Source organism: Calypte anna, chromosome 26 (genome assembly GCF_003957555.1).
Source record: "Calypte anna isolate BGI_N300 chromosome 26, bCalAnn1_v1.p, whole genome shotgun sequence".
NCBI lineage: Eukaryota > Metazoa > Chordata > Aves > Apodiformes > Trochilidae > Calypte > Calypte anna.
In genome coordinates this window covers 3428334-3448128 of record NC_044271.1, presented here as the reverse complement: position 1 = coordinate 3448128, position 19795 = coordinate 3428334, and the positions used below count along the sequence as shown (strand labels likewise).

The following is a 19795-nucleotide window of genomic DNA, read 5'->3' as shown; positions in this document are numbered from 1 at the left end:
GACATGGCGGGCCTGGATCCCCCCGAACCGGGTACCGGACCTGGACCCGGCCCCGTCCCGGCAACCCGGGTGGAGGTGACGGTGTCGTGCAGGTACCGGGGCTCGGGCACAGGGAGCGCTGGGAGGCACTGGGATGTACTGGGATGTACTGGGCGGCACCGGGGAGTTGGTGCTTGATAGGGTGCTGGGAGGCACTGGGGAGTGGGGGCCATCTGTGTTATAGGATACTGGGAGGCACTGGGATGATTTGGGGAGCGGGGGCCGTTGGCGTGTTAGGGTACTGGGAGGCACTGGGAAGCACTGGGAGAGCGGGGACAGCCAGCGTTGTCGGGTGCTGGGGGAACGGGGAGCACTGGGAAGCACTGGGAACAGGAGGCGTTTGGCGTCATAGGATACTGGGAGGTACTGGGAGAGCCAGGGGTACCGCGGGTATGGGTACTGGGAGGGAGTGGGGGGGTCGCGGGGGGGTGGGGTCGCCGGGAACGTGGGGGGCACTGGGAGGCAGCGGGGGCACTGGGAGGCACTGGGAAGGATGTGGGGGGCTCTGGGAGGCACTGGGGGGATAGGGTGGGCACTGGAACGCACTGGGGAGGCACTGGGTGGAGTGGGGGGCGCTGGGGAGAATGTGGGGGACACTGGGGGGACACTGGGAGGCACTGGGGAAGATGTGGGGAGCACTGGGAGGCACTGGAGGGGGTGGGCGCCCAGGGGGTGCCTGTGTTCCGGGGGGGAGGGCTATGGGGGGACCCTGCCCCCGCGGTGCCATCCCCTAACGCAGGTGCCAGCCCGGGGGGGTGGGGGCCCAAACAGGGGGCTGGGGGGGGGATGAACCCTCACCCCCAACCAGCCCCCTCCTCTCCCCACAAGCTGGGGGGTGCTGGGGGGGTCCCTGGGTCCCCAGCCATGGTGAGGGAGGGGGGTGGGTGTCCTCGGGCCGTGCCCCCCACCCGGAGGGACACAGCTCGGGGGGGGGGACATGGGAATGGGGGGGGGATACGGGGAGGGGAGGGATGTGGGGAGAGGGGGGACATGGGAGGGGGCGACATGGAGGGGGGGGACGTGTGGGGGGCGGGATGTGGGGAGGAGGGGGGCGCATGGCCCTGAACACCCCCCCTGTCTGTGCACGTCTGTGTGTGGCACGGGGCACGTGTGGCTGTGCACAGGGCACATACGTGTGTGCAAACCATGTGTGTGCAATCCTGACACGTGTGTGCAGATCAACATGTGTGTGCAATCCTGACACGTGTGTGCAAACCAACGTGTGTGCACATCCTGACACGTGTGTGCAGATCAACATGTGTGTGCAATCCTGACACGTGTGTGCAGACCAACGTGTGTGCACATCCTGACACGTGTGTGCAAACCAACGTGTGTGCACATCCTGACACGTGTGTGCAAACCATGTGTGTGCAATCCTGACACGTGTGTGCAGACCAACGTGTGTGCACATCCTGACACGCGTGTGCAAACCAACATGTGTGTGCACACATCTCTGCACGCCCTGACACGTGTGTGCATGCCTTAACATACATGTGCACGCCATATGTGTGCAACACCAGCACATGGCTGTGCACACCCTGACACGCGTGTGCACACCCTGACACACGTCACGGGACACGCGTGACCCTGCACACACCACACCCCCCCCCGTGCCCCCAGGCAGCTCCTGGACAAGGACACCTTCTCCAAATCGGACCCACGTGAGCAGGGGCCGGGGGGCTCGGGGGGGGTCCAGGAGGTGTCTGGGGGAGTCCCGGGGAGTCCCGGGGCGTCCAGGGGCAACTGAGGGGTATCTGGAGGGTCCAGGGGGTCTCCGGGGGGGTGTCCATGGGTTTTCTAGGGGGCCCAGGGGTGGGCCCAGGGATTCCCGGGGGTCCAGGAGGTGTCCAGGGAATATTCAGGGGGTTTGGGGGGGCCCCAAGGGGACCCGGGGGGTGTCTGGGGGTGTCCGTGGGGGTCCCGGCCTGCACAGGGTGGGTGTGGGGGGGGTCCGGGGGGGATCTGAGAAGGGAGTCCGCGGGAGTCCCCAGCCTGTCCAGGGTGGGTGCTGGGGGGGTCTGGGTTGTCCCAGGGTCCTGGGGTTGTCCGGGGGGTGTCCGGGGGGGTTTCCAGGGGGTGTCAGGTGCTGACCCCCCCCTGCATCCCCCCCCCTCCCCCAGTCTGTGTGCTGTACACCCAGCGCCCCGGGTGCCGGCAGTGGCGGGAGGTGAGAGCCCGGACGGACAGACGGACACGGGGGGGGGGGGGGGGGGGGGCAATCATCGCTCTGCCAGCCCCGCAGGCACTGTCTGTGCCCAAGGAGGGGACACTTGGGGACACCCTCGGGGGTGACCCGTCCCGCCCCAGCCGCCCGCCCTGTAATTAACCGCTGCTTAATTGTGGGGCCGCGGCCGGAACGAGCGGGCAGGGGCCGGGCCAGCGCCACCCCCCCGCCCCATGACAAAGGGACACCTGTGCCCGCCGTGCCTGGCCCTGTGTCCCCTCCCGCCCCCCCCCGCGTCACCACCTGCGCCACATGTCCCCCCCCTCCCACTGTCCCCATCCCGCCCCCCCCAGTGTCCCCATCCCCCCCCCTCCAATCGTCTTCCATCCCCCCCATGTGGTCCCCTTGCCCCCCCGGGGTCCCCATGTGCCTATGGCCATGTTCCCACGCCCACCTTGTGCCCCCCTCCTGTCCCCAAATCGCGGTATCCTGTGTCCCCGAGCTGTCCCATCTCTGCGTCCCTGTGTCCCCACATCCCTTGGCGTCCCAGTGCTCCCATGCCCCCCGCTGTCCCCTGTCCCCAGTTTGGTCGGACCGAGGTCATTGACAACTCCCTCAACCCCGATTTCCTGCGCAAATTCGTCCTCGACTACGTCTTCGAGGAGAAGCAGAACCTGCGCTTTGACCTGTGAGTGTCCCCGTGTCCCCAGCCCTGTCCCCTTGCTGTCCCCTCCTGTCACCGCGGTCCCCAGTGCTCAGCCCGGGGGTTCCAGGCGGGTGCTGGAATCTGTCCCTGTCCCGGGACCTTCCTTGTCCCTGTCCCTCTCCCTCTCCCTATTCTGTCGCCATTCCGCTGCCACCACTGTCCCGGTCCCTGTCCCGGTCCCCATCCCACCTCCATCCCATCCCTGTCCCCATCCCTGTCCCCATCCCGGTCCCCACGGCCACCTCATCCCCTCTGCCTCTCCCACGTCCCCTCTGTCCCCAGGTACGATGTGGACTCCAAGAGCTCCGACCTCTCCAAGCACGTAAGCGCGGGGGTGTCCCCACTGTCGCCCCCTCCCCCGAGCCAGGGGACCGGGACCGGGCAGGGACATCCCGCGGTGACACGGTGGTTCTGCAGGATTTCCTGGGCCAAGCCTTTTGCACCCTGGGCGAGATCCTGGGCTCAGCCGGTGGCCGCCTGGAGAAACCCTTAACGTGAGCCCCTCCCCGACCCCCCCCGTGCCTCAGTTTCCCCAGGGAGGGCCCCGCACAGGGCTGGCTGTCCCCATGTCCCCCTCCTCCCGGGGTGCCCGGGGCCTCACTGGGGTGTCTGGGATGGAGAGCAGCCCCCGGTGCTGGCAGCTCTGCCTCCCCTCCCTCAGTCCCTGCCTCAGTTTCCCCATGGGGGGAGGGTGGGGGGTCAGTTTTGGGGTTTTTTTTGAGGGGGTGGGTGTCCCCCGTGTCACCCCTGGCTGTGTCCCAGCAGGATGGGGACGGTCACCATGCATGCCCGGGGCAGGAGACCCACTCCAGCCATCTCCAACGGGTGAGATTTGGGGTGTCCAGCGGGGGGGTGACACCTTGGTCCCCGTGTCACCCCCTCCCCCTTGGCTCACCCCACCCCCTCCCCACCCCCCCCCGGGCAGGGAAATTCCCGGGAAGAAGTGTGGCACCATCATCCTCCTCGCCGAAGAGCTGGACAACTGTAGGGTGAGCCCTGGGGATGGGAGGGGACAGCTTGGGGACACCCCAGTGCCATGGGGGGGGGGCAGCTGAGACACCCCCCCCCCCCGCTGCACCCTTTGGGGTGAGGAAGAGGAGGGTCAGGGATGACCCCATGGGGTGTCCCAGTGGTCCTGGCACCCTCACCCCCCAGTCCTGCACCCTGATGTCCCCAGGGGGGGTGCAGGGTGTGTGACCCCCCCCCCGGGTTGTCCCTGTCCCCCCCCGCAGGACGTGGCCACGCTGCAGTTCTGTGCCAACAAACTGGACAAGAAGGATTTCTTTGGGAAATCCGACCCCTTCCTGGTCTTCTACCGCAGCAACGAGGATGGGACGTGAGAGACCCCCCCGAAAACCCCACAGTGACCCCCCCCAAAAACCTCACAGTGACCCCCAAAAAAACCTGTGACCCCCCCAAAAACCCCACAGTGACCCCCCCAAAAAACTCGTGACCCCCCAAAAAACCCCACAGTGACCCCCCCCAAAAAAGTCTCACAGTGACCCCCAAAAAAACCCGTGACCCCCCCAGAAAACCCCACAGTGACCCCCCTGAACCACAATGATCCCCCCCAAAATCCCACAGTGACCCCCCAAAAAAATCCCACAGTGACACCCCCCCCCCCAAAACCCCACAGTGACCCCTCCCATGGCACCATGGGGCACCCCGGAGGGTGGCTTGGGGTGGGGGTCTCCCACAGCTGTCTCGGGGGTGCCGGGGTGGGGGGTGTCACCGTCAGGGGGTGACCCCCGTTGTGTTGTGTCTGTGCCCCCCCAGCTTCACCATCTGCCACAAGACAGAGGTGGTGAGGCACACGCTGAACCCCGTCTGGCAGGCGTTCAACATCCCCGTGCGGGCCCTGTGCAACGGGGACCACGACCGGTGAGCACCGGGACCCCCCCGGGGACACTCTGCACCCTCTGCCCACCCCCGTCTCTATGGTCCCCCCAGGAGCTGCTCTGCATGCTCTTCCCTCCCCCGTCTCCATGGTAACCCCCAACGGGGGGACACTCTACACCCTCTTGCCACCCTCATCTCTATGGTACCCCCGGGGGTTGCTGCTCTGCCCCCTTTTGCCACCCCCATCTGTTTGGTCCTCCAGGGATGCCACTCTGCACCCTCTGCTCGCTCCCATCTCTGTGGTTGCCCCAGACTGATCGTGCTGCACCCATCCCCATCTCTGTGGTACCCCTGGGGAGGCACTCTGTACCCTCTTCCCAGCCCCATCTCTGGGGTGGCTCCAGCCGAGCCCTCCAGCATCCCACTCCGTGTGCCTCAGTTTACCCATCTGGGCAATGGGTTTCATCACCACCACAGAGCTGTCCCCTCGGCGGGGCAGGGGGTGTCCCCCCAGGACTGGTGTCACCAGCTGCGGGTCCTGGCACACCCAGCACGGCGCCACGCTTGGCCCCGTCTTGGACGTTGCTATGGAAACGGTGATAAAAATATCCCCACCAAAAAGCTGAGGAGGAGGAGGAGGAGGAGGAGGAGGAGGAGGAGGAGGGAGGGAGGCACCAAACCAACCCCACGGGGAGCGGGTGCCATGGGTGGCTCCGGGGGTCTGGGGGAGGGGAGGTGGCTGTGACCCCCCCTGTGTCCTTGCAGAGGCATCAAAGTGGAGGTGTACGACTGGGACCGCGATGGCAGGTGAGGCGGGGGCGGCCCTGGGGATCCCCCCCACACCTGTCCCTGTCCCCACCCCCCGTGGGGTGACATGTCCCCCCCCACCCCCCAGCCACGACTTCATCGGGGAGTTCACCACCAGCTACCGGGAGCTGGCACGGGGACAAAGTCAGTTCAACGTCTACGAGGTGAGTGGGGGGGGGCACAGCTGCACCCACGGGTGCCACAGTCCCACGGGTGTCACAGTCCCACGGGTGCCACAGTCCCACAGGTGCCACAGTCCCACGGGTGCCACAGTCCCACGGGTGTCACAGTCCCACGGGTGCCACAGTCCCACGGGTGTCACAGTCCCACGGGTGCCACAGTCCCACGGGTGTCACAGTCCCACGGGTGTCACAGTCCCACGGGTGCCACAGTCCCACGGGTGCCTCTGCAGCACCCCTGGGTGTCAGGGTCCCCATCCTGCACCCCTGGGTGTCTCTGCCCCCTCCCGTACCCCCGGGCTTTGCAGTTCCTGGGGTGCCGGTGCTGCACCCCTCGCTGTCTCCTCGGGGTCCCCATCCTGCACCCCGGGGTGTCACAGCCCCCCCTGGGGTGTTGTGGTCCCACCCCTACACCCACCCTGGGGTTTCGGGTGCCACCCCTGCACCCCGGGGTGCTGTGTGTCCCCTGGGGGGCAACACCCCCCACCCCCCACACCCCCAGGTGGTGAACCCCAGGAAGAAGCTGAAGAAGAAGAAATATCTGAACTCGGGGACGGTGAGGACGGGGGGGGATTGAGGGGGACACGGGGGGGTCACAGCCCCTGTCCCCTGGCTCAGCCCCGTGTCCCCCGCAGGTGACACTGCTGTCCTTTGCCGTGGAGTCCGACCACACCTTCCTGGATTACATCAGGGGAGGGTGAGTGGAGAGGGGGAACACACGTGCCTCAGTTTCCCCATCTGGGTGCTGGGTGAGGTGACCCCACACCCCACTGGGGTGGGAATGGGGGGTGTGAGGAGGCACAGGGATGGGAATGGGGAGTTCTGGGACACGGGGGGGCACTGGGGGGGGCACTGGGACATTCCAAGGGGGCACTGGAATAGCGGGGGAGGGGGGTGGGAGCTACCCCCGGGTCTGTGGCCCGGAGAGGAGGCTGCTGCCCCCCCATCCCCGTGGGGCACAGCCCCCCAGCACCCCAAAACCCCTTTACCCCTCCAGGACCCAAATCAACTTCACGGTGGCCATCGACTTCACCGCCTCCAATGGTGAGGGGGGGTGGGGGGGTGACCCCCGGTGTCACCTCAGGGGTTGGGGGCTCAGCAAAGCCCCGGGGGGGATGGGGGGGTGGATGTGTCCTGACTGAGCCCCCCCCAGGGAACCCCTCCCAGTCCACATCCCTGCACTACCTGAGCCCCTACCAGCTCAACGCCTACGCCATGGCCCTGAAGGCCGTGGGGGAGATCATCCAGGACTACGACAGCGACAAAATGTTCCCGGCCCTCGGATTCGGTGCCAAAATCCCCCCCGACGGCCGCGTCTCCCACGAGTTCCCACTGGTGAGGTTGTGTCCTGTGGGGATGGGCGGGGGTCCCACGGGATAAGGGGGGGCTGGGCAGAAAGTGCCTCCTGGGACAGGAGAGGGAGGTGACAATGGGGGCTCAGGGGGCTGAGATGGCCACCAGCATCCTGGCTGGTGACAGTGACAGCGTGGCCACCAGGAGCAGGGCAGGGGTTGTCCCCCTGTGCTGGGCACTGCTGAGGGTGCTCCCCAAATCCTGAGGTCAGTTTTGGGTCAGAAAAGGGACATAGAGCAGATGGAGAGTGCCCAGAGAAGGGCAACGGAGCTGGGGAAGGGTCTGGAGAAGTTGTGAGGGCCCTGGGGGTGCTGATCCTGGAGCAGAGGAGGCTGAGGGGAGACCTTGTGGCTCTGTGCAACCCCCTGAGAGGAGGTTGGAGCCAGGGGGGGTCGGGCTCTGCTCCCAAGGAACAAGGGATGGGACAAGAGGAACTTTTGGCACAACTCAAGTGGTGCCAGGGGAGGTTTAGGTTGGAGCTGGGGAAGAATTTCTGCCTGGAAAGGGTTGTCAGGGCCTGGCCCAGGCTGCCCAGGGCAGGGCTGGAGTCCCCATCATCCCTGGAGGGGTTTCAGAGAAACCCCTGGGGATGTGGGGATGAGGGACATGGGGTGGGGGTGGCCTGGACAGTGCTGGGGGGGGTTGGACTCAGCACCCTTCACAATCTTCTCCAAACCCATGGATTCTTGTCCTTCCCTGGTGGTTCTGTGACTCGGTGGCATTGGGTCTGTCACCCCCTCCTCTCTGTCACCTCCCCACGGGTGTCCCTCTGCAGAACGGGGACGTTTCCAACCCTGCCTGCAGTGGGATCCAGGGGGTGCTGGACGCTTATCACCGCAGCCTGCGCCGCGTCCAGCTCTACGGCCCCACCAACTTCGCCCCTGTGGTCAACCACGTCGCCCGGTAAGGGGGTCCCAGCCCTCCCCCCGTGTGTCTGTGTCCCCCCCGTACCCTCGGGTGTCCCTCACGCTGTCCTGTCCCCAGCTCGGCAGCAGAGGTGCTGGATGGGTCCCAGTACTTCGTGCTCCTCATCATCACCGACGGGGTCATCTCCGACATGGCGCAGACCAAGGAGGCCATCGTCAACGTCAGTGCCGGGGGGACACGGGGGGGGACTTGGGGTGCTCTGAGACATCTGGGGGGGGGCAGTGGCCAACAGGTCTCAGCATGGGGTAGGGAGGGCACCCAGATGTTGGGGTGCAAGGAGCAGGTGAGGTTTGTCAGTGGGACCCTGGGGGGGCTGCACCCGTTAAATTCGGTGCCCCCCCCACAGGCTGCCAAGCTCCCCATGTCCATCATCATCGTGGGGGTCGGCCAGGCCGAGTTTGATGGTAAGGTTGTGGGGAGCTGGGGGGGGGTTCCCTGTGTGTCCCCCGGGGGATCAGGGGAGATGAGTTGGAATTTGTTGGGGCTCAGCGGGGTGGGGGTGAGAGGGGGGATTGGGGAGGGCTGAATGAGCCCCCCCGGCTGTGATTTTTTGGGGGGAAAACTCAGAGGCAGCCCCCCCCCCCCACAAGGCAGCAGCTGCTCTGCCTGCAGTGGCCAGAGAAATTTAATTAAACCTCCCCTGGTAATTAATGAGCCAGGGCTTGGGGACTGCTGGGTTTGGGGGGGGACAGAGGGGGGACATTCCCCTCCCCTCCCCCCCCCAATGCCACTGTCCCCCCCCCCAGCCATGGTGGAGCTGGATGGGGATGACATCCGCATCTCCTCCCGGGGGAAGGTGGCAGAGAGGGACATCGTGCAGGTACCACCCCCCGGGATTGGGGACCCCCCCCCCATAACGGCATTGGGGCGGGGGGGCACCTCAAATCGGCCCCATTGCTGCTGGGTACCAGTATGGGGGGTGATGGGATGGACTGGGACAAGGGGGGGGCACTGAGGCTCAGGATGTGGGGGTGCATGGAGCAGGGGTGTGGGGACACATGGGGACATCAGGGATGGCAGGGGACAGTGCGAGGGGGGGTGCACCAGGACATGGGGACATCCTGAGGACCTGGGGACATCCTGGGACACCCTGGGATACACTGAGGACCTGGGCACACAGCAGCGTGTGGAGACACATCAGGCCACGGGGTGACACAGCAAGACTGGGGACACATTGTGGGGTGGGGGGACACGAGGACACACGGGGGACACGGGGCTGTGGGGACACATCATGGGGTGTGGGGACACACGGGGGACCTGGGGCCACACCACCCCCTTTGCCCCAGGGGTGACCGGGCCCACCCCAGTCCCCCCGTGTCCCCTCCCCCCGCAGTTTGTCCCTTTCCGTGACTACGTCTCGGGTGGCAGCAGCGCGGTGCTCAGCATGGCCCGGCTGGCCCGGGACGTCCTGGCCGAGATCCCCGAGCAGTTCATCTCCTACATGAAATCCCGGGGCATCAAACCTCGGCAGGGACCCCCTTCCACTGTCCCCCCCAGCCCCGAGCCCCCCGGGACCCCCCCGCCCTGATGGCCCCCGTGTCCCCCCCATTGCCCTTCTCAATGGGCAGCAGGACCCTGACAGGGACACCCCCCCCCCAAACCTCCCCCGTGGGGGTCTCAGGGGGGATGTCACTGTCACTGTCACTCCCTGAGTGTCCTTGGCTGTGCTGACCCCCCCAGATGGCACCATCACCCCCAGCCAGCCCCCCCCACCACTGCTGGGGGTCCTGTCCTGTCCCCCACCCCCAAAAAACCCCCAAAGGATCAGGGGGTCCCCAGCCCCCCACCCCGTGTCCTCCAGCAGCTTCCGGGGGGGTCTCAGCTCCTTTTTTGTGTGTGTCCCCCCCCCTTTGACTTTTCTACTGGCAGGGACAGTCCCTGTGCCACCCCCCCCCCATGTCCCCTCTGTGTCCGTGGGGGGGTTGTGCCCTCCAACCACAATAAACGATCGTGGCTTTAATTACCCCCCCCCGTGTGTCTGTGTCCCCCCCCCAGCTCAGGCCCCCCGGCTCCATTCCACCTTTATTCCTAATCCCCCAAATATTGCAAATATACAGAAAAATCCCAGTACAAAGTTGCCCCCCCCCAGCTCCCCCCATCCCAGCCAGGGTATTTACAGCCCCCTGCCCCCAGTCTGACCCGGGGGGGGACAGGGGGGGTCAGGGCTCTCTATGGCTTTTTGCTGGGGGGGTGACACTGTCCTTGTCCCCAGGGATGCTGAAGCACATGCAAGGGGGGGCCAGGGATGTGCCCCCCCCGTCCCCAGAGGGAGGGGACTATGGGACGTGCCAGGGTTTGGGGGGACAACAGCAGAAGCCATGTGTCACGACAGCACGGCCATATCGCGATAGGGGGGGCCTGGGGGAGGGGGGGTCACGTGGGAGGGGCTGCACCCCCTCCTCCTGCACCCCTGTCCCAGGCACCCAGCTGGGGGGGTGTCAGGCAAAGCCCCCCCACACCCTGGTTGTGGGGGAGGGGTCACTTAAACCTCCCACCCCCCGGGGTGAGATCAGGGGGTGCTGGGGGGTGCAGCCCCCCCCCCAAAAAAAAAAAAAAAGATTTCCAGTATTAGGGTACTGAAACTGCAGGGAGAGTGTGGGGGGAGAGGGGGGGGGAGAGCTGAGAGCAGCCCCCCCATCCTACCTGCGCCACTGCCAGCTTGGGGGGGGGGCCCAGAGCTGAGCCCCCCCCTCCCAACCCCTTGCACAAGGCTTCAAGCTTTAATTCATTATTGCTGCATTTCCCTCGGCCCAAGGGGGGGGACACCGTGGGGGGGAGAAACAGTGGGGGGCATTACCCCATGTGGACCCCCCCAATTTGGGGGGCACGGGGTGGGGGGGCTGACAGCTGGGTTTGTATTGCTTTGGAGAAGAAATAGGCAGGGGGCTGGGTGCTGCTGCCCCCCCCATTTCCCCCCCCCCCACCTCAAGGGGGGGGTCCCCAACACCTGGGGGTTGATGCTGCTGTCAGAGTCAGGGGGGTTGGGGGGGGCTGCTCTTTAAAGCAGCCCAGAAAGGGGGGAAATAAAAGCCCCCCCCCTGCTGGAAGGAAGGGATTAAAATGGAGTTAAGTTCAACCCTGTGTGTGCCCCCCCCGCAGCAAATCCCCCTCCCTCCCCTCCGGCAGAGGTGTGGGGGGGGCCCTGCCTGAGCAGGGGGGCTCCTGCTGCATCAGGGTCCCCGCCTGCATAGTGGGGGGGCTGCCTTCACGGGGGGGCCCTGCCTGCACGGGGGGGTCCCTGTTGTCGCGGGGGGGTCCCTGCCTGCACATCGGAGGGGGCTGCAGCATCCCCGGCATGGGGGCAGCTACTCCAGGAGGTCCTGTGGGGAGAGAGGGGACATCAGCCACTGCCACCCCCTCCCCAGCCCCCAAACGGAGTCACTGGAGGAGGGGGGCACACACAGGGGGTGCCCCCCCAGCACCCACCTCATCAGAGTCGTCATGATAGCCCAGTTTGGGGGGGGCAGAGCCGGGCTCGGGGGGGTCCATCCCCTCGGTGCCGTTGGCCTCGTGCTGCCGCAGCACGGAGTAACGATGGACCAGGAACCTGGAATTGGGGGGGGGACACGCGTGTCACCGGCTTGTCCCCAACCCTACCCCACCCTAGGGACCCTCTGGAACTGCTCCAGGGCAGCGTCAGCCCCTGGGGGGTGTTTTGGGGAGGGGGGGAGCACAGCCCCTCACCGGCCCCCACAGACGTATTTCTTGACCAGGAGGACGCCGAGGATGGAGGTGAGGAAGAGCACGGCCACCACGGCCAGGACGATGGGGGTGGAGCTGGGGGGTGTGGAGCTGGGGGACGCGGCCTGTGGGGACACCAGGAGGTGGCTGGAATTGAGGGGGGGTCATCAATGGGCCCCCCAAACCCAACCAGCCCCCCCGACCCACACGATGCCCTGGGCTATCCTGGGGGTGAAGAGCCACCGTGTCCCCACAGGGGCTGGGTTGTCACCAGGTGGCTCCGGGGGCAGAGGCGGAGCTGTGACCCGGTGTCGGTGTCACCTACCAGCTGGCTGGGGTTGAGGACATTGCTGGTGCACTTCTTCTTCATGTCCTTCTCCTCCCTGCTGGGGCTCTCCCCGCCAGAACATTTGTCCCCGGGGATTTTCCGATAGCTGCCGATTGGGGAGGGGGGGAGGGAGGTGACACTTGGGGACAGTCCCACTCCCGGGATGTGTCCCCCGTGGGGTGGCTGAGGGAGTCCCCAGGGATTGGGAGGATCTGTCTGGGCTTTACCCGCTGGTTTTGAGCAGCTCCTGGCGGCCGTAGAGGCAGAACTCCAGATCGTGGCCCTTCAGCTCCGGCTGCTCCACGCACACCGACTGATTCTCGGGGCGGTAGTACCCGAAATCACTGCAGGAGGAAGGGGAGGAGGAAGGTGACAACCAGCCCAAAAACAGGGACAAAACGAAGAGGGGAAGGGGGGAAGGTACCAGAGGAAATCCTGGAGGGTGCAGGGGCAGACAGAGGGCTGCTTGGTGACAGCGTAGTCGCGGCCGTTGCGGCAGACGGAGGATTTGCGGAGCCGCCGGTACTGCTCCTTGTAGCCCAGTATGCAGCCGTCACTGGGAGCACTGGGATCGCTGGAGTGAGCCAGCCAGATGGTGTAGTCCTTGTCCTCACCTGGCAAGGACAGAGGGCTCAGTCACTGAGGGGCCCCCGGGGATCATCATGGCCGTGGCCCAGGGGGAAACCACGGGGACGGCACCAGAACGGCCACCGAGGGGTCCCCGAGGGTGACAATGACATGGGCAATGAGAGGTCCCCAGAGATGACACTGCCATGGCCAGCAAGGGGACCTTGGGGACACCTGGCTGTCCCCACATCCCTGTTTACCCCCTCCTCTTTGTCCCCATCCCCTGGTTGCTCTCATCCATGACTGTCCCCACCCTTGGCTGCCCCCCCCTGTGGCTGTCCCCTCTGTCCCCACTCACAGGTCCTGCTGAGCAGCTGGCTGAAGTCGATGGTGTAGGACACCCACTGTCGGGACAGGAAGGTGACATGGAAGCCCCAGATGCTGACAGTCATGGCACGGGCACCCGGCTCCGAGGCCAACCCCGTGAAGAAGATGGGTTGAGAAGCAAAGACATAGGAGTGCCAGCACTGCCCCTCATCTGTAGAGAACCTGCCAGGGGGGGACAGCGTCAGCACCAGGGGGACACCATGCTGGGAGACAGCTCCATGGAGCTCCACAGGAAACTCCAGGGGCCAGGAATGTGTCCTGGTGGCCCAGGGGCCAGTGGTGGCCTGGGGGGCATCAGGCAAAGTGTGTGCAGCAGATCCAGGGAGGTTCCCTCCCCCTCTGCTCTGCCCTGGGGAGACCACACCTGGGATACTGGATCCAGTCTGGAGCTCCCCAGTTCAGGAGAGACTGGGATCTACTGGAGAGAGGCCAAGGGAGAGCTGGGAGGGTGAGAAAGGGACCTGAGCATCTCTGCTGGGAAGAAAGAGTGAGAGCCCCGGGGCTGAGAGGGGATCTGTGACTGTCTGTAAAGATCTGAGGGGTGGGGGGCAAGAGGAGGAGCCCAATCTCTTCCCAGTGGTGCCAGGAATAGGACAAGGAATCCTGGGGTGAAGGGAGAACACAGGAAGCTCCTCCTCAACATGAGGAGAAACTTCTGGAGGGTGAGGGTGAGGGAGCCCTGGCCCAGGCTGCCCAGAGAGGTTCTGGAGTCTCCTTCTCTGGAGCCTTTCCCACCCCCCTGGATGTGTTCCTGGGTGATGCTGCTGTGCAGGGGTTGGACTGGATGAGCTCCAGAGGTCCCTTCCAACCCCCCCACTCTCTGATTCTCTGATCAGCACCATTGCAACCCCCCAGTCCTCCCCACCCCTTCTTTTCTCCCACCACCCCCTCTTTTCCCCTGGTGACCCACTGGAGGACACTGATGGGCTGGTTGGTGTGCTCGATGGCCACCAGGAGCCCCCCCGAGTCGAGGATGGCGTAGTGGTGGGGACCCTGCAGCATCCGTGCCCAGGTGTAGCCCCCATCATCCGAGATGTAGACATCGGGGCTCATCACCGAGATGGCCCCCCCCGTGCTCCCTGCAGGGGGACAAGAGGCATTTTGTGAGAGGGAGGGGGGACACACAGCCAGGCTGTCCCCACCCCCCCAGAGCCCACCCCGGGGTCGGTACCGTGGGCGATGACGATGCCAACGGCGTTGGGCTCAGAGAGTGGGGCCATGGGGACATTGAGCTTCTGGGAGATGCTGTAGGAGGCGTGGATGTGGAGGCTGCACTGCAGGGGGGGGACACACGTCCAGGAGCCGGGGGGCACACACCCACCCTGAGACCCCTGGCCTGCTCAGGGATTCCCAGGGAGACCCATGGTGTGACCCACTGCCCCACAGTGTGACCCACAGCCCCACAGTGTGACCCACTGCCCCACGGTGTAACTCAGCCTCATGGTGCCACCCATGGCCCCACAGTGTGACCCACAGCCCACAGGGTGACCCACAGCCCACGGTGTGACCCACAGCCCCCCAGGGTGACCCACAGCCCCCCAGGGTGACCCACAGCCTCATAGTGCCACCCAGAGCCCCACAGTGGCCCCCACAGCATCCCTGTCGTTGGATTCCCTTTCCCCTTGTCCCCCCTTGGCTCTGCCCAGAGGCTCCAGAGGACAAAGGTCCCTGGTCCCCCCCAGGGGACACGGCCCCACCTTGTCCTTGCTGCGGGCAGTGGAGTCACAGGAGGTGTTCTTGGGTCTGCGCAGGGGCACCCATTGCCCCCCCCTGGTCAAAGGTGATGACAGACTGGATGGAGTTGTCTGAAGGGGGGGGAGGAAGAGCCAGGGTGGGTCAGGAGGACACCATCCCGGGTGGGGCACAGCCCCAGTTTTGGGTGGGGGACACAGGTGGAGCCACCCAACCTTCGGAGAGGACGCTGGTGATGTAGACGCCCCGCAGGGAGGTGACGTTGGTGAAGTCAGTCTCCCCCCCCGTGGTGGTGTAGAGGTGACGTTCCAAGGACTTGGAGTAGACAATGCCACGGTCATCCGAGGTGTAGATGGTGCCGAAGCCCGTGTCTGCACAGAGGGGACATGGGGACAGCAGTGACAAGGGGGAAGCTGAGCTGCTCCCACCAGGCCACCACAGAAACAGGAAACCAAACTCCCCCCCTCCCAGCCCAAGTGCCACAAAAGTGTGGTGAGAACGGGGTTGGTTTGCTGCAGGAGAGGTTTCTGGTTGTCCCCAGGAGGTGTCCCTTGTCCCCTGCATCACTCACCACCTGGCTCATCCACGTGCATGAACACCAGGTCGTCGTTGGCAGCCAGGATGGAGTAAAACTGCTCGTGGCCCACGGAGGGGAGCTGGGCCATGTTCCAGGACTCCCCTTGGTCAAGGGAGACGTGGATCCTCCTGGTGGTACCCTGAGGAGCCAAGACACGGTCACCCCTTGTCCTCCTGATGGGGAAAGGGACAAACCACCACGGGGAGTTGGGGGCAGGGGGGGCACAAGGACCTTCTCTGTCATCACGGAGGCAAAAAGAAAGCGGCCGCCCAAACCGAAGGAATAAATCTTGGTGGCGATGACCTTGAAGGTTTTGCCCAGGTCTGGGGTTTTCTTCAGCTCCAGGAACCCCAGATCAGCTTCTTGGGGAGAGAGGATGGGGGATCAACAAGCTGGGAGATGCCACCACCCTCATTAGCTCTCACTGAGGCTGTGTGTGTACCCCCAAACGTCTCAAGAAGTCCCCAGGCTGGGTGATGATGATGCCACCAAGATGTCTAAGGAGGGGATCCCCCCCCCCCCTCCCCAAAAGGACTCCCCCACCCTACAGATCCCCAGAGACCCCCAAGTGCCAGGGACCCCAAGATCAAGGACTTACTACAAGAGTTGTTCAAGTAAGTGGTGAAGAAGATGGTGTCACCTGCACCCCTGGGGAAGAGAAAAATTGGGGGAGGAGAACCAAAAGAAGCTCTGAGGTGTGTTCCCCCCCTCCTCAGGTTGTCAATATCACCACCCTCCCCCCTAAAAAATCTTTTCTGCCCCCCAAAAGTGGGTACACACTCACCACTTGGCCAGGCAGACAGCTTTGTGGATCTCCTCCCACGTCTCCCCAAAGTCCTTGGAGAGCCAGAGACCATTCTGGAAGAACCAGAGGTTGGTTATGGTCAAACCCCTCCCCCTAGAAAAGAATAAAGTTGCTCCCCTCCAAAAAAAAACCACAACTCAAAAAAGCCTCCCCCCCAAAACCCCTTCTTTTTAATTCAATTTAGTGCAGCAAATCCCCCCTCAAACCATCCCACCCCCCACCCAGCTGATCTTTCAGGAATCACCACCAGGACCTTTTGACCCTCCCCAAAAATAAAGTTGCCTCCCAACAAAAAAACCAAGCTACCCCTCAAAAGAAGCCTCTCCCCCCCCTCCCCCCCCAAAAAAAGCCTCTCCCCAACCCTAGGGATGGAAATTGTCCCCCAGACCACCCCACCCCCACCCCCACCCAGCTGATCCCTCAGGAATCACCACCAGGACTTCTTGCCCACCCCCCCTCCCCAGAAGAGGGTCTCATCCTGCCCACCCCCCCCCCAGTGGCCCCCCCACCTCGGTGCTGAGGGCCAGGAGGCAGTGGGAGTGCTGGGGGTGGTAGGAGATCTGCAGCAGGGGGTGGAAGGGCAGCTCGGTCTGGATGAAGTTTTTGGCGAAATCGGAGGAGCGGAAGATCCTCCCCCCACGGCTGCCCCCAGAAACATCCCCGGTGAGGATAACCTGGGGGGCACGGAAGGGAAATGGGGGGGTGGGTTAGATGTGGCCCCCCTCAGCCCTCCGATTCTGGAGGGGTTAAAGCTCCCGGGGGTGCCTGTACCTTCCCGGAGCTGTCGGGGCTGATGGCCATCCCGAACTCGGTGCGGATGAAGGTGTTGTTGATCAGGGGGGTGATGTCCGTGAAGGTTTTCCCATAATCCTCACTGGAGGGAGGGGGGGAAGCAAGGGGGGGTCTTGAGAAAGTGGGGGGGGGCCACCCTCCAGCCTGCTGTGTCCCCCCCCTTCTGCCAGCACAGCCCCCCCCTTGCATGCACTTGGGTGTCCCTGGGTTTGGGGACAAGGACAGGGTCACCCCCAGATAAAGTCCTTTTTTTTTTTTTTTGGGGGGGGGTGCACCCCCCCATCTCAGCTGAGGGGGGGGCTTTAAGTAGACACCACAACCCCCAGCCAGGACTGGGGGGAAAACTGTCACCCCTGAGAGTCCAGGATGTCCCAGTCCTTCATGTAAGAGATGAACTGGTCAGGGACCTCAGACAGAATGTCCCTGTCCCCCCCCAGCTCCCCCTGGGGGGGTTCCTGAAGTCTGGGGGGGAGTCTGGGGGGGTCTCACCTGCGGTAGAGCTTGGACTGCCCAAAGCTCATGATGACCAAAGGGACCTGGAACGTTGTCAGGACGAGGATGACCTGGGGGGGGGGACAGGCAGTGTCACAGCCCCTGCTCTGGGACCAACCCCACTCCTGTGGGGACAGTCACACCCCCCCACAAAAGAAGGGCTGTCCCCTCCCCATGCCACCATCCCCCCCCGGGCACAGGAGGGGGTCACTGCTGTGCCCCCCATTCCCCAAGGGGACTGCAGCTGCTCTGGGGAGGGTGGGGGGTGGGGGCCCCCCCAGTGCTTACCCCGGTGCCGTCGCCCACCCAGGACAGTGACACGGAGCCGCTGAGGTCATCGAAGACATACTGAGGGCAGAGGTGGCAGAAGGACAATTACATGGGGGGGGTCACAAGCACCGGACCCCCACCCCCTCCCGGGGACACCAGGGTCCCAGTGTCTTCCCCTACCACCCACCTGGGGGGTGACACCAACCTGTCCCCACGGGGGAAGGAAGGGACACTCTGTGACATCCCCCACTGAACTGGGATCCCCCCAGTGGGAACACTCATGGGGGGGAGGGACGGGGACACGTGGGGACATACAGTGGGGGCTGGGGACGTACTGGGGCATTAAGGGACACTTGAGGGGGTTAAGACACACAGGGAGGTTCAGGGAACACAGGGGGGGTTGGGGACACACGGGGGGATCACGACACTTTGGGGTGTCAGGGGACACTCGGGGGGGACATCTCCTTAGGGGGTAAAAGACCAGGAAAAAGTGGAAGGTAACTTGGGCAGGTCCAGTGCCGGGACTGGTGGAACTGGAATGGCACTGGAATGGCACTGGGCTGGAGCCGGGCTGGAACTGGGCTGGAACTGGGCTGGAGCCGGGCTGGAACTGGGCTGGCGTTGTGCTAGCAGAGGACTGGCAGTCAGCTGGCACCGGGCTAGAACTGGGTTGGCACTGGGTTGGCACTGGGCTGTCCCTGGGTTGGCCGCCGGGCGCAGGGGTGGCCCTGGGCCAGTGGTGGCCCCGGTCCAGCGGTCCCGGCGCGGATCGCTCCTCCCCTCCCCCCGCGGTGTTAATGTTCACCCCGCAGCCGGGTCAGGACACCCCGACGTGCCCGTCCCGCTGTGCGGGGATGGGGCTGAGGGGGCTCCGTGTCCGCCCCGCTCTCTGTCCGCCTGTCCGTCTGTCTGTCTGTCCGTCTGTCTGTCTGTCCGTCTGTCCGTCTGTCCATCTGTCCCTCTGTCCTCCCCCTGCAGCAGGGGCTCCCCTGGCACCCTCTGTGCCCCCCCGTCTGTCAGTCCCGGCGGGCAGTGCCGTGCCGGCTGTCTGTCTGTGCCAGGGGATGGAGGGATCTGTCCGCCCGTCCCGGGGAATGGCTGTCCGCCTGTCCGGCTGTCTGTCCGCCTGTCCGGCTGTCTGTCCGCCTGTCCGGCTGTCTGTCCGCCTGTCTGTCCGCCTGTCTGTCCGCCTGTCTGTCCGCCTGTCTGTCCGCCTGTCCGGCTGCCGCAGCCCAGGCGAGGATCCCCGGTAGCTCGGGGAGAGGGAGCGGTGTCTGTGATCCCTTTCTCCGGAGTCAGTCACCCAGTCTGTCACTCTGTCAGTCTGTCTGTCTGTCTGTCACTCTCTCAGTCACCCAGTCACTCTGCCTGTCACTCTGTCACTCACTCTCACTCTCTCAGCCTCTCTCTCACTCTCAGTCCCTCGCTGTCCCTCTCGCCCCCTCACCTGGTGCGTGTTGTTGCCGAGGGCAGCCGGGAACCCTCGGAGGCCGCCGCAGGCCTCTCCTCCCGCCGCCTCCAACCCCCCCCCGCGGGGGTGCCGGTGCCGTTGGTCCCGGTGCCGGTGCTGCTGGTCCCGGTGCCGCTCCCGCGCTGTCCCGTTCCCCACCACCGCCCCCAGGGCCATCGCCAGACCCAGCGCCAGCCCCGCCGCCCGGACCGGCCCCATGGCGACTGCGGCCGCCGCCCGCGCCCGGCCCGCAGCTCCCGCCCCAGACTCCTATTGGTCCGCGACGGCCACAGTCCTGCCCCCCGCGCCGCGCCCCCGCGCCGTGGTTGGCTGAAGAAGACGTCACTCGTGGCCGAGACGCGCCCCCTCGCCCCTCGCCTTCTGATTAGCCCTTGGCTGTGTCAATCACCTTCCTTCTCCTCCTATGATTGGCTGAAGGCTCTTGCACCATCGGCGGGAGCCCGCCCCTCTCCCGTTTGACCCCCGCTCTCTAATCTACCTAGCGACAAGCCCCTGATTGGCGGGGATTACCGAACGGCGATTTTCTGATTGGCTGAAGCCGCGGGGAGCGGGGGGCGCGCCAAGCCCACCGCCAGCCCATTCATCCCACGTGCGCGGGGACCCCCCAGCCAGGAAGGACCCCCCGGAAAGAGGGTCCCGGGCTGGGGAGGGTGGGAGGTGGCAGCCCTGGGAGGCTGAGACTGCTTGTGGGGGCTTAGCCCCTGGTTTGGGGGTCAGAG

At 65.1% G+C, this 19795-nt stretch overlaps 2 protein-coding genes across 2 annotated transcripts; one reads left to right on the top strand and one right to left on the bottom strand.

The window, feature by feature from the left end:
- The first annotated feature begins 3 nt into the window (after positions 1-3).
- LOC115599696 (copine-5-like) lies at positions 4-9542 on the top strand. Its single transcript, XM_030465321.1, has 21 exons — positions 4-92; positions 1660-1700; positions 2160-2206; positions 2788-2891; positions 3192-3231; positions 3327-3403; positions 3675-3734; positions 3835-3898; positions 4142-4245; positions 4686-4790; positions 5514-5555; positions 5644-5719; positions 6237-6290; positions 6370-6431; positions 6732-6778; positions 6888-7069; positions 7863-7990; positions 8072-8174; positions 8361-8418; positions 8761-8834; positions 9348-9542. The coding sequence occupies exons 1-21, from the start codon at positions 4-6 to the stop codon at positions 9540-9542; spliced, it is 1752 nt and encodes a 583-aa protein (XP_030321181.1).
- Positions 9543-10225: 683 nt separating this feature from the next.
- SORT1 (sortilin 1) lies at positions 10226-19250 on the bottom strand. Its single transcript, XM_030465627.1, is given in 21 exon segments — positions 10226-11334; positions 11441-11561; positions 11699-11820; positions 12021-12129; positions 12251-12367; positions 12448-12637; positions 12949-13139; positions 13888-14056; positions 14149-14251; positions 14675-14746; positions 14748-14782; positions 14885-15040; positions 15241-15385; positions 15478-15608; positions 15845-15894; positions 16031-16104; positions 16561-16725; positions 16823-16925; positions 17333-17406; positions 17624-17683; positions 19053-19250. Coding segments are annotated over 21 exon segments (2382 nt in total). The 5' UTR covers positions 19233-19250; the 3' UTR covers positions 10226-11319.
- Between the last annotated feature and the right edge of the window lie 545 nt (positions 19251-19795).

Bases quoted from the DNA above. Each gene is read 5' to 3' on its own strand.
- LOC115599696 (XM_030465321.1), top strand. From the start codon at position 4: ATGGCGGGCCTGGATCCCCCCGAACCGGGTACCGGACCTGGACCCGGC. The intron at 2,207-2,787 runs GTGAGAGCCCGG...CCCTGTCCCCAG, and splicing joins GGTGCCGGCAGTGGCGGGAG to TTTGGTCGGACCGAGGTCAT. The intron at 7,070-7,862 runs GTGAGGTTGTGT...GTCCCTCTGCAG, and splicing joins TCTCCCACGAGTTCCCACTG to AACGGGGACGTTTCCAACCC.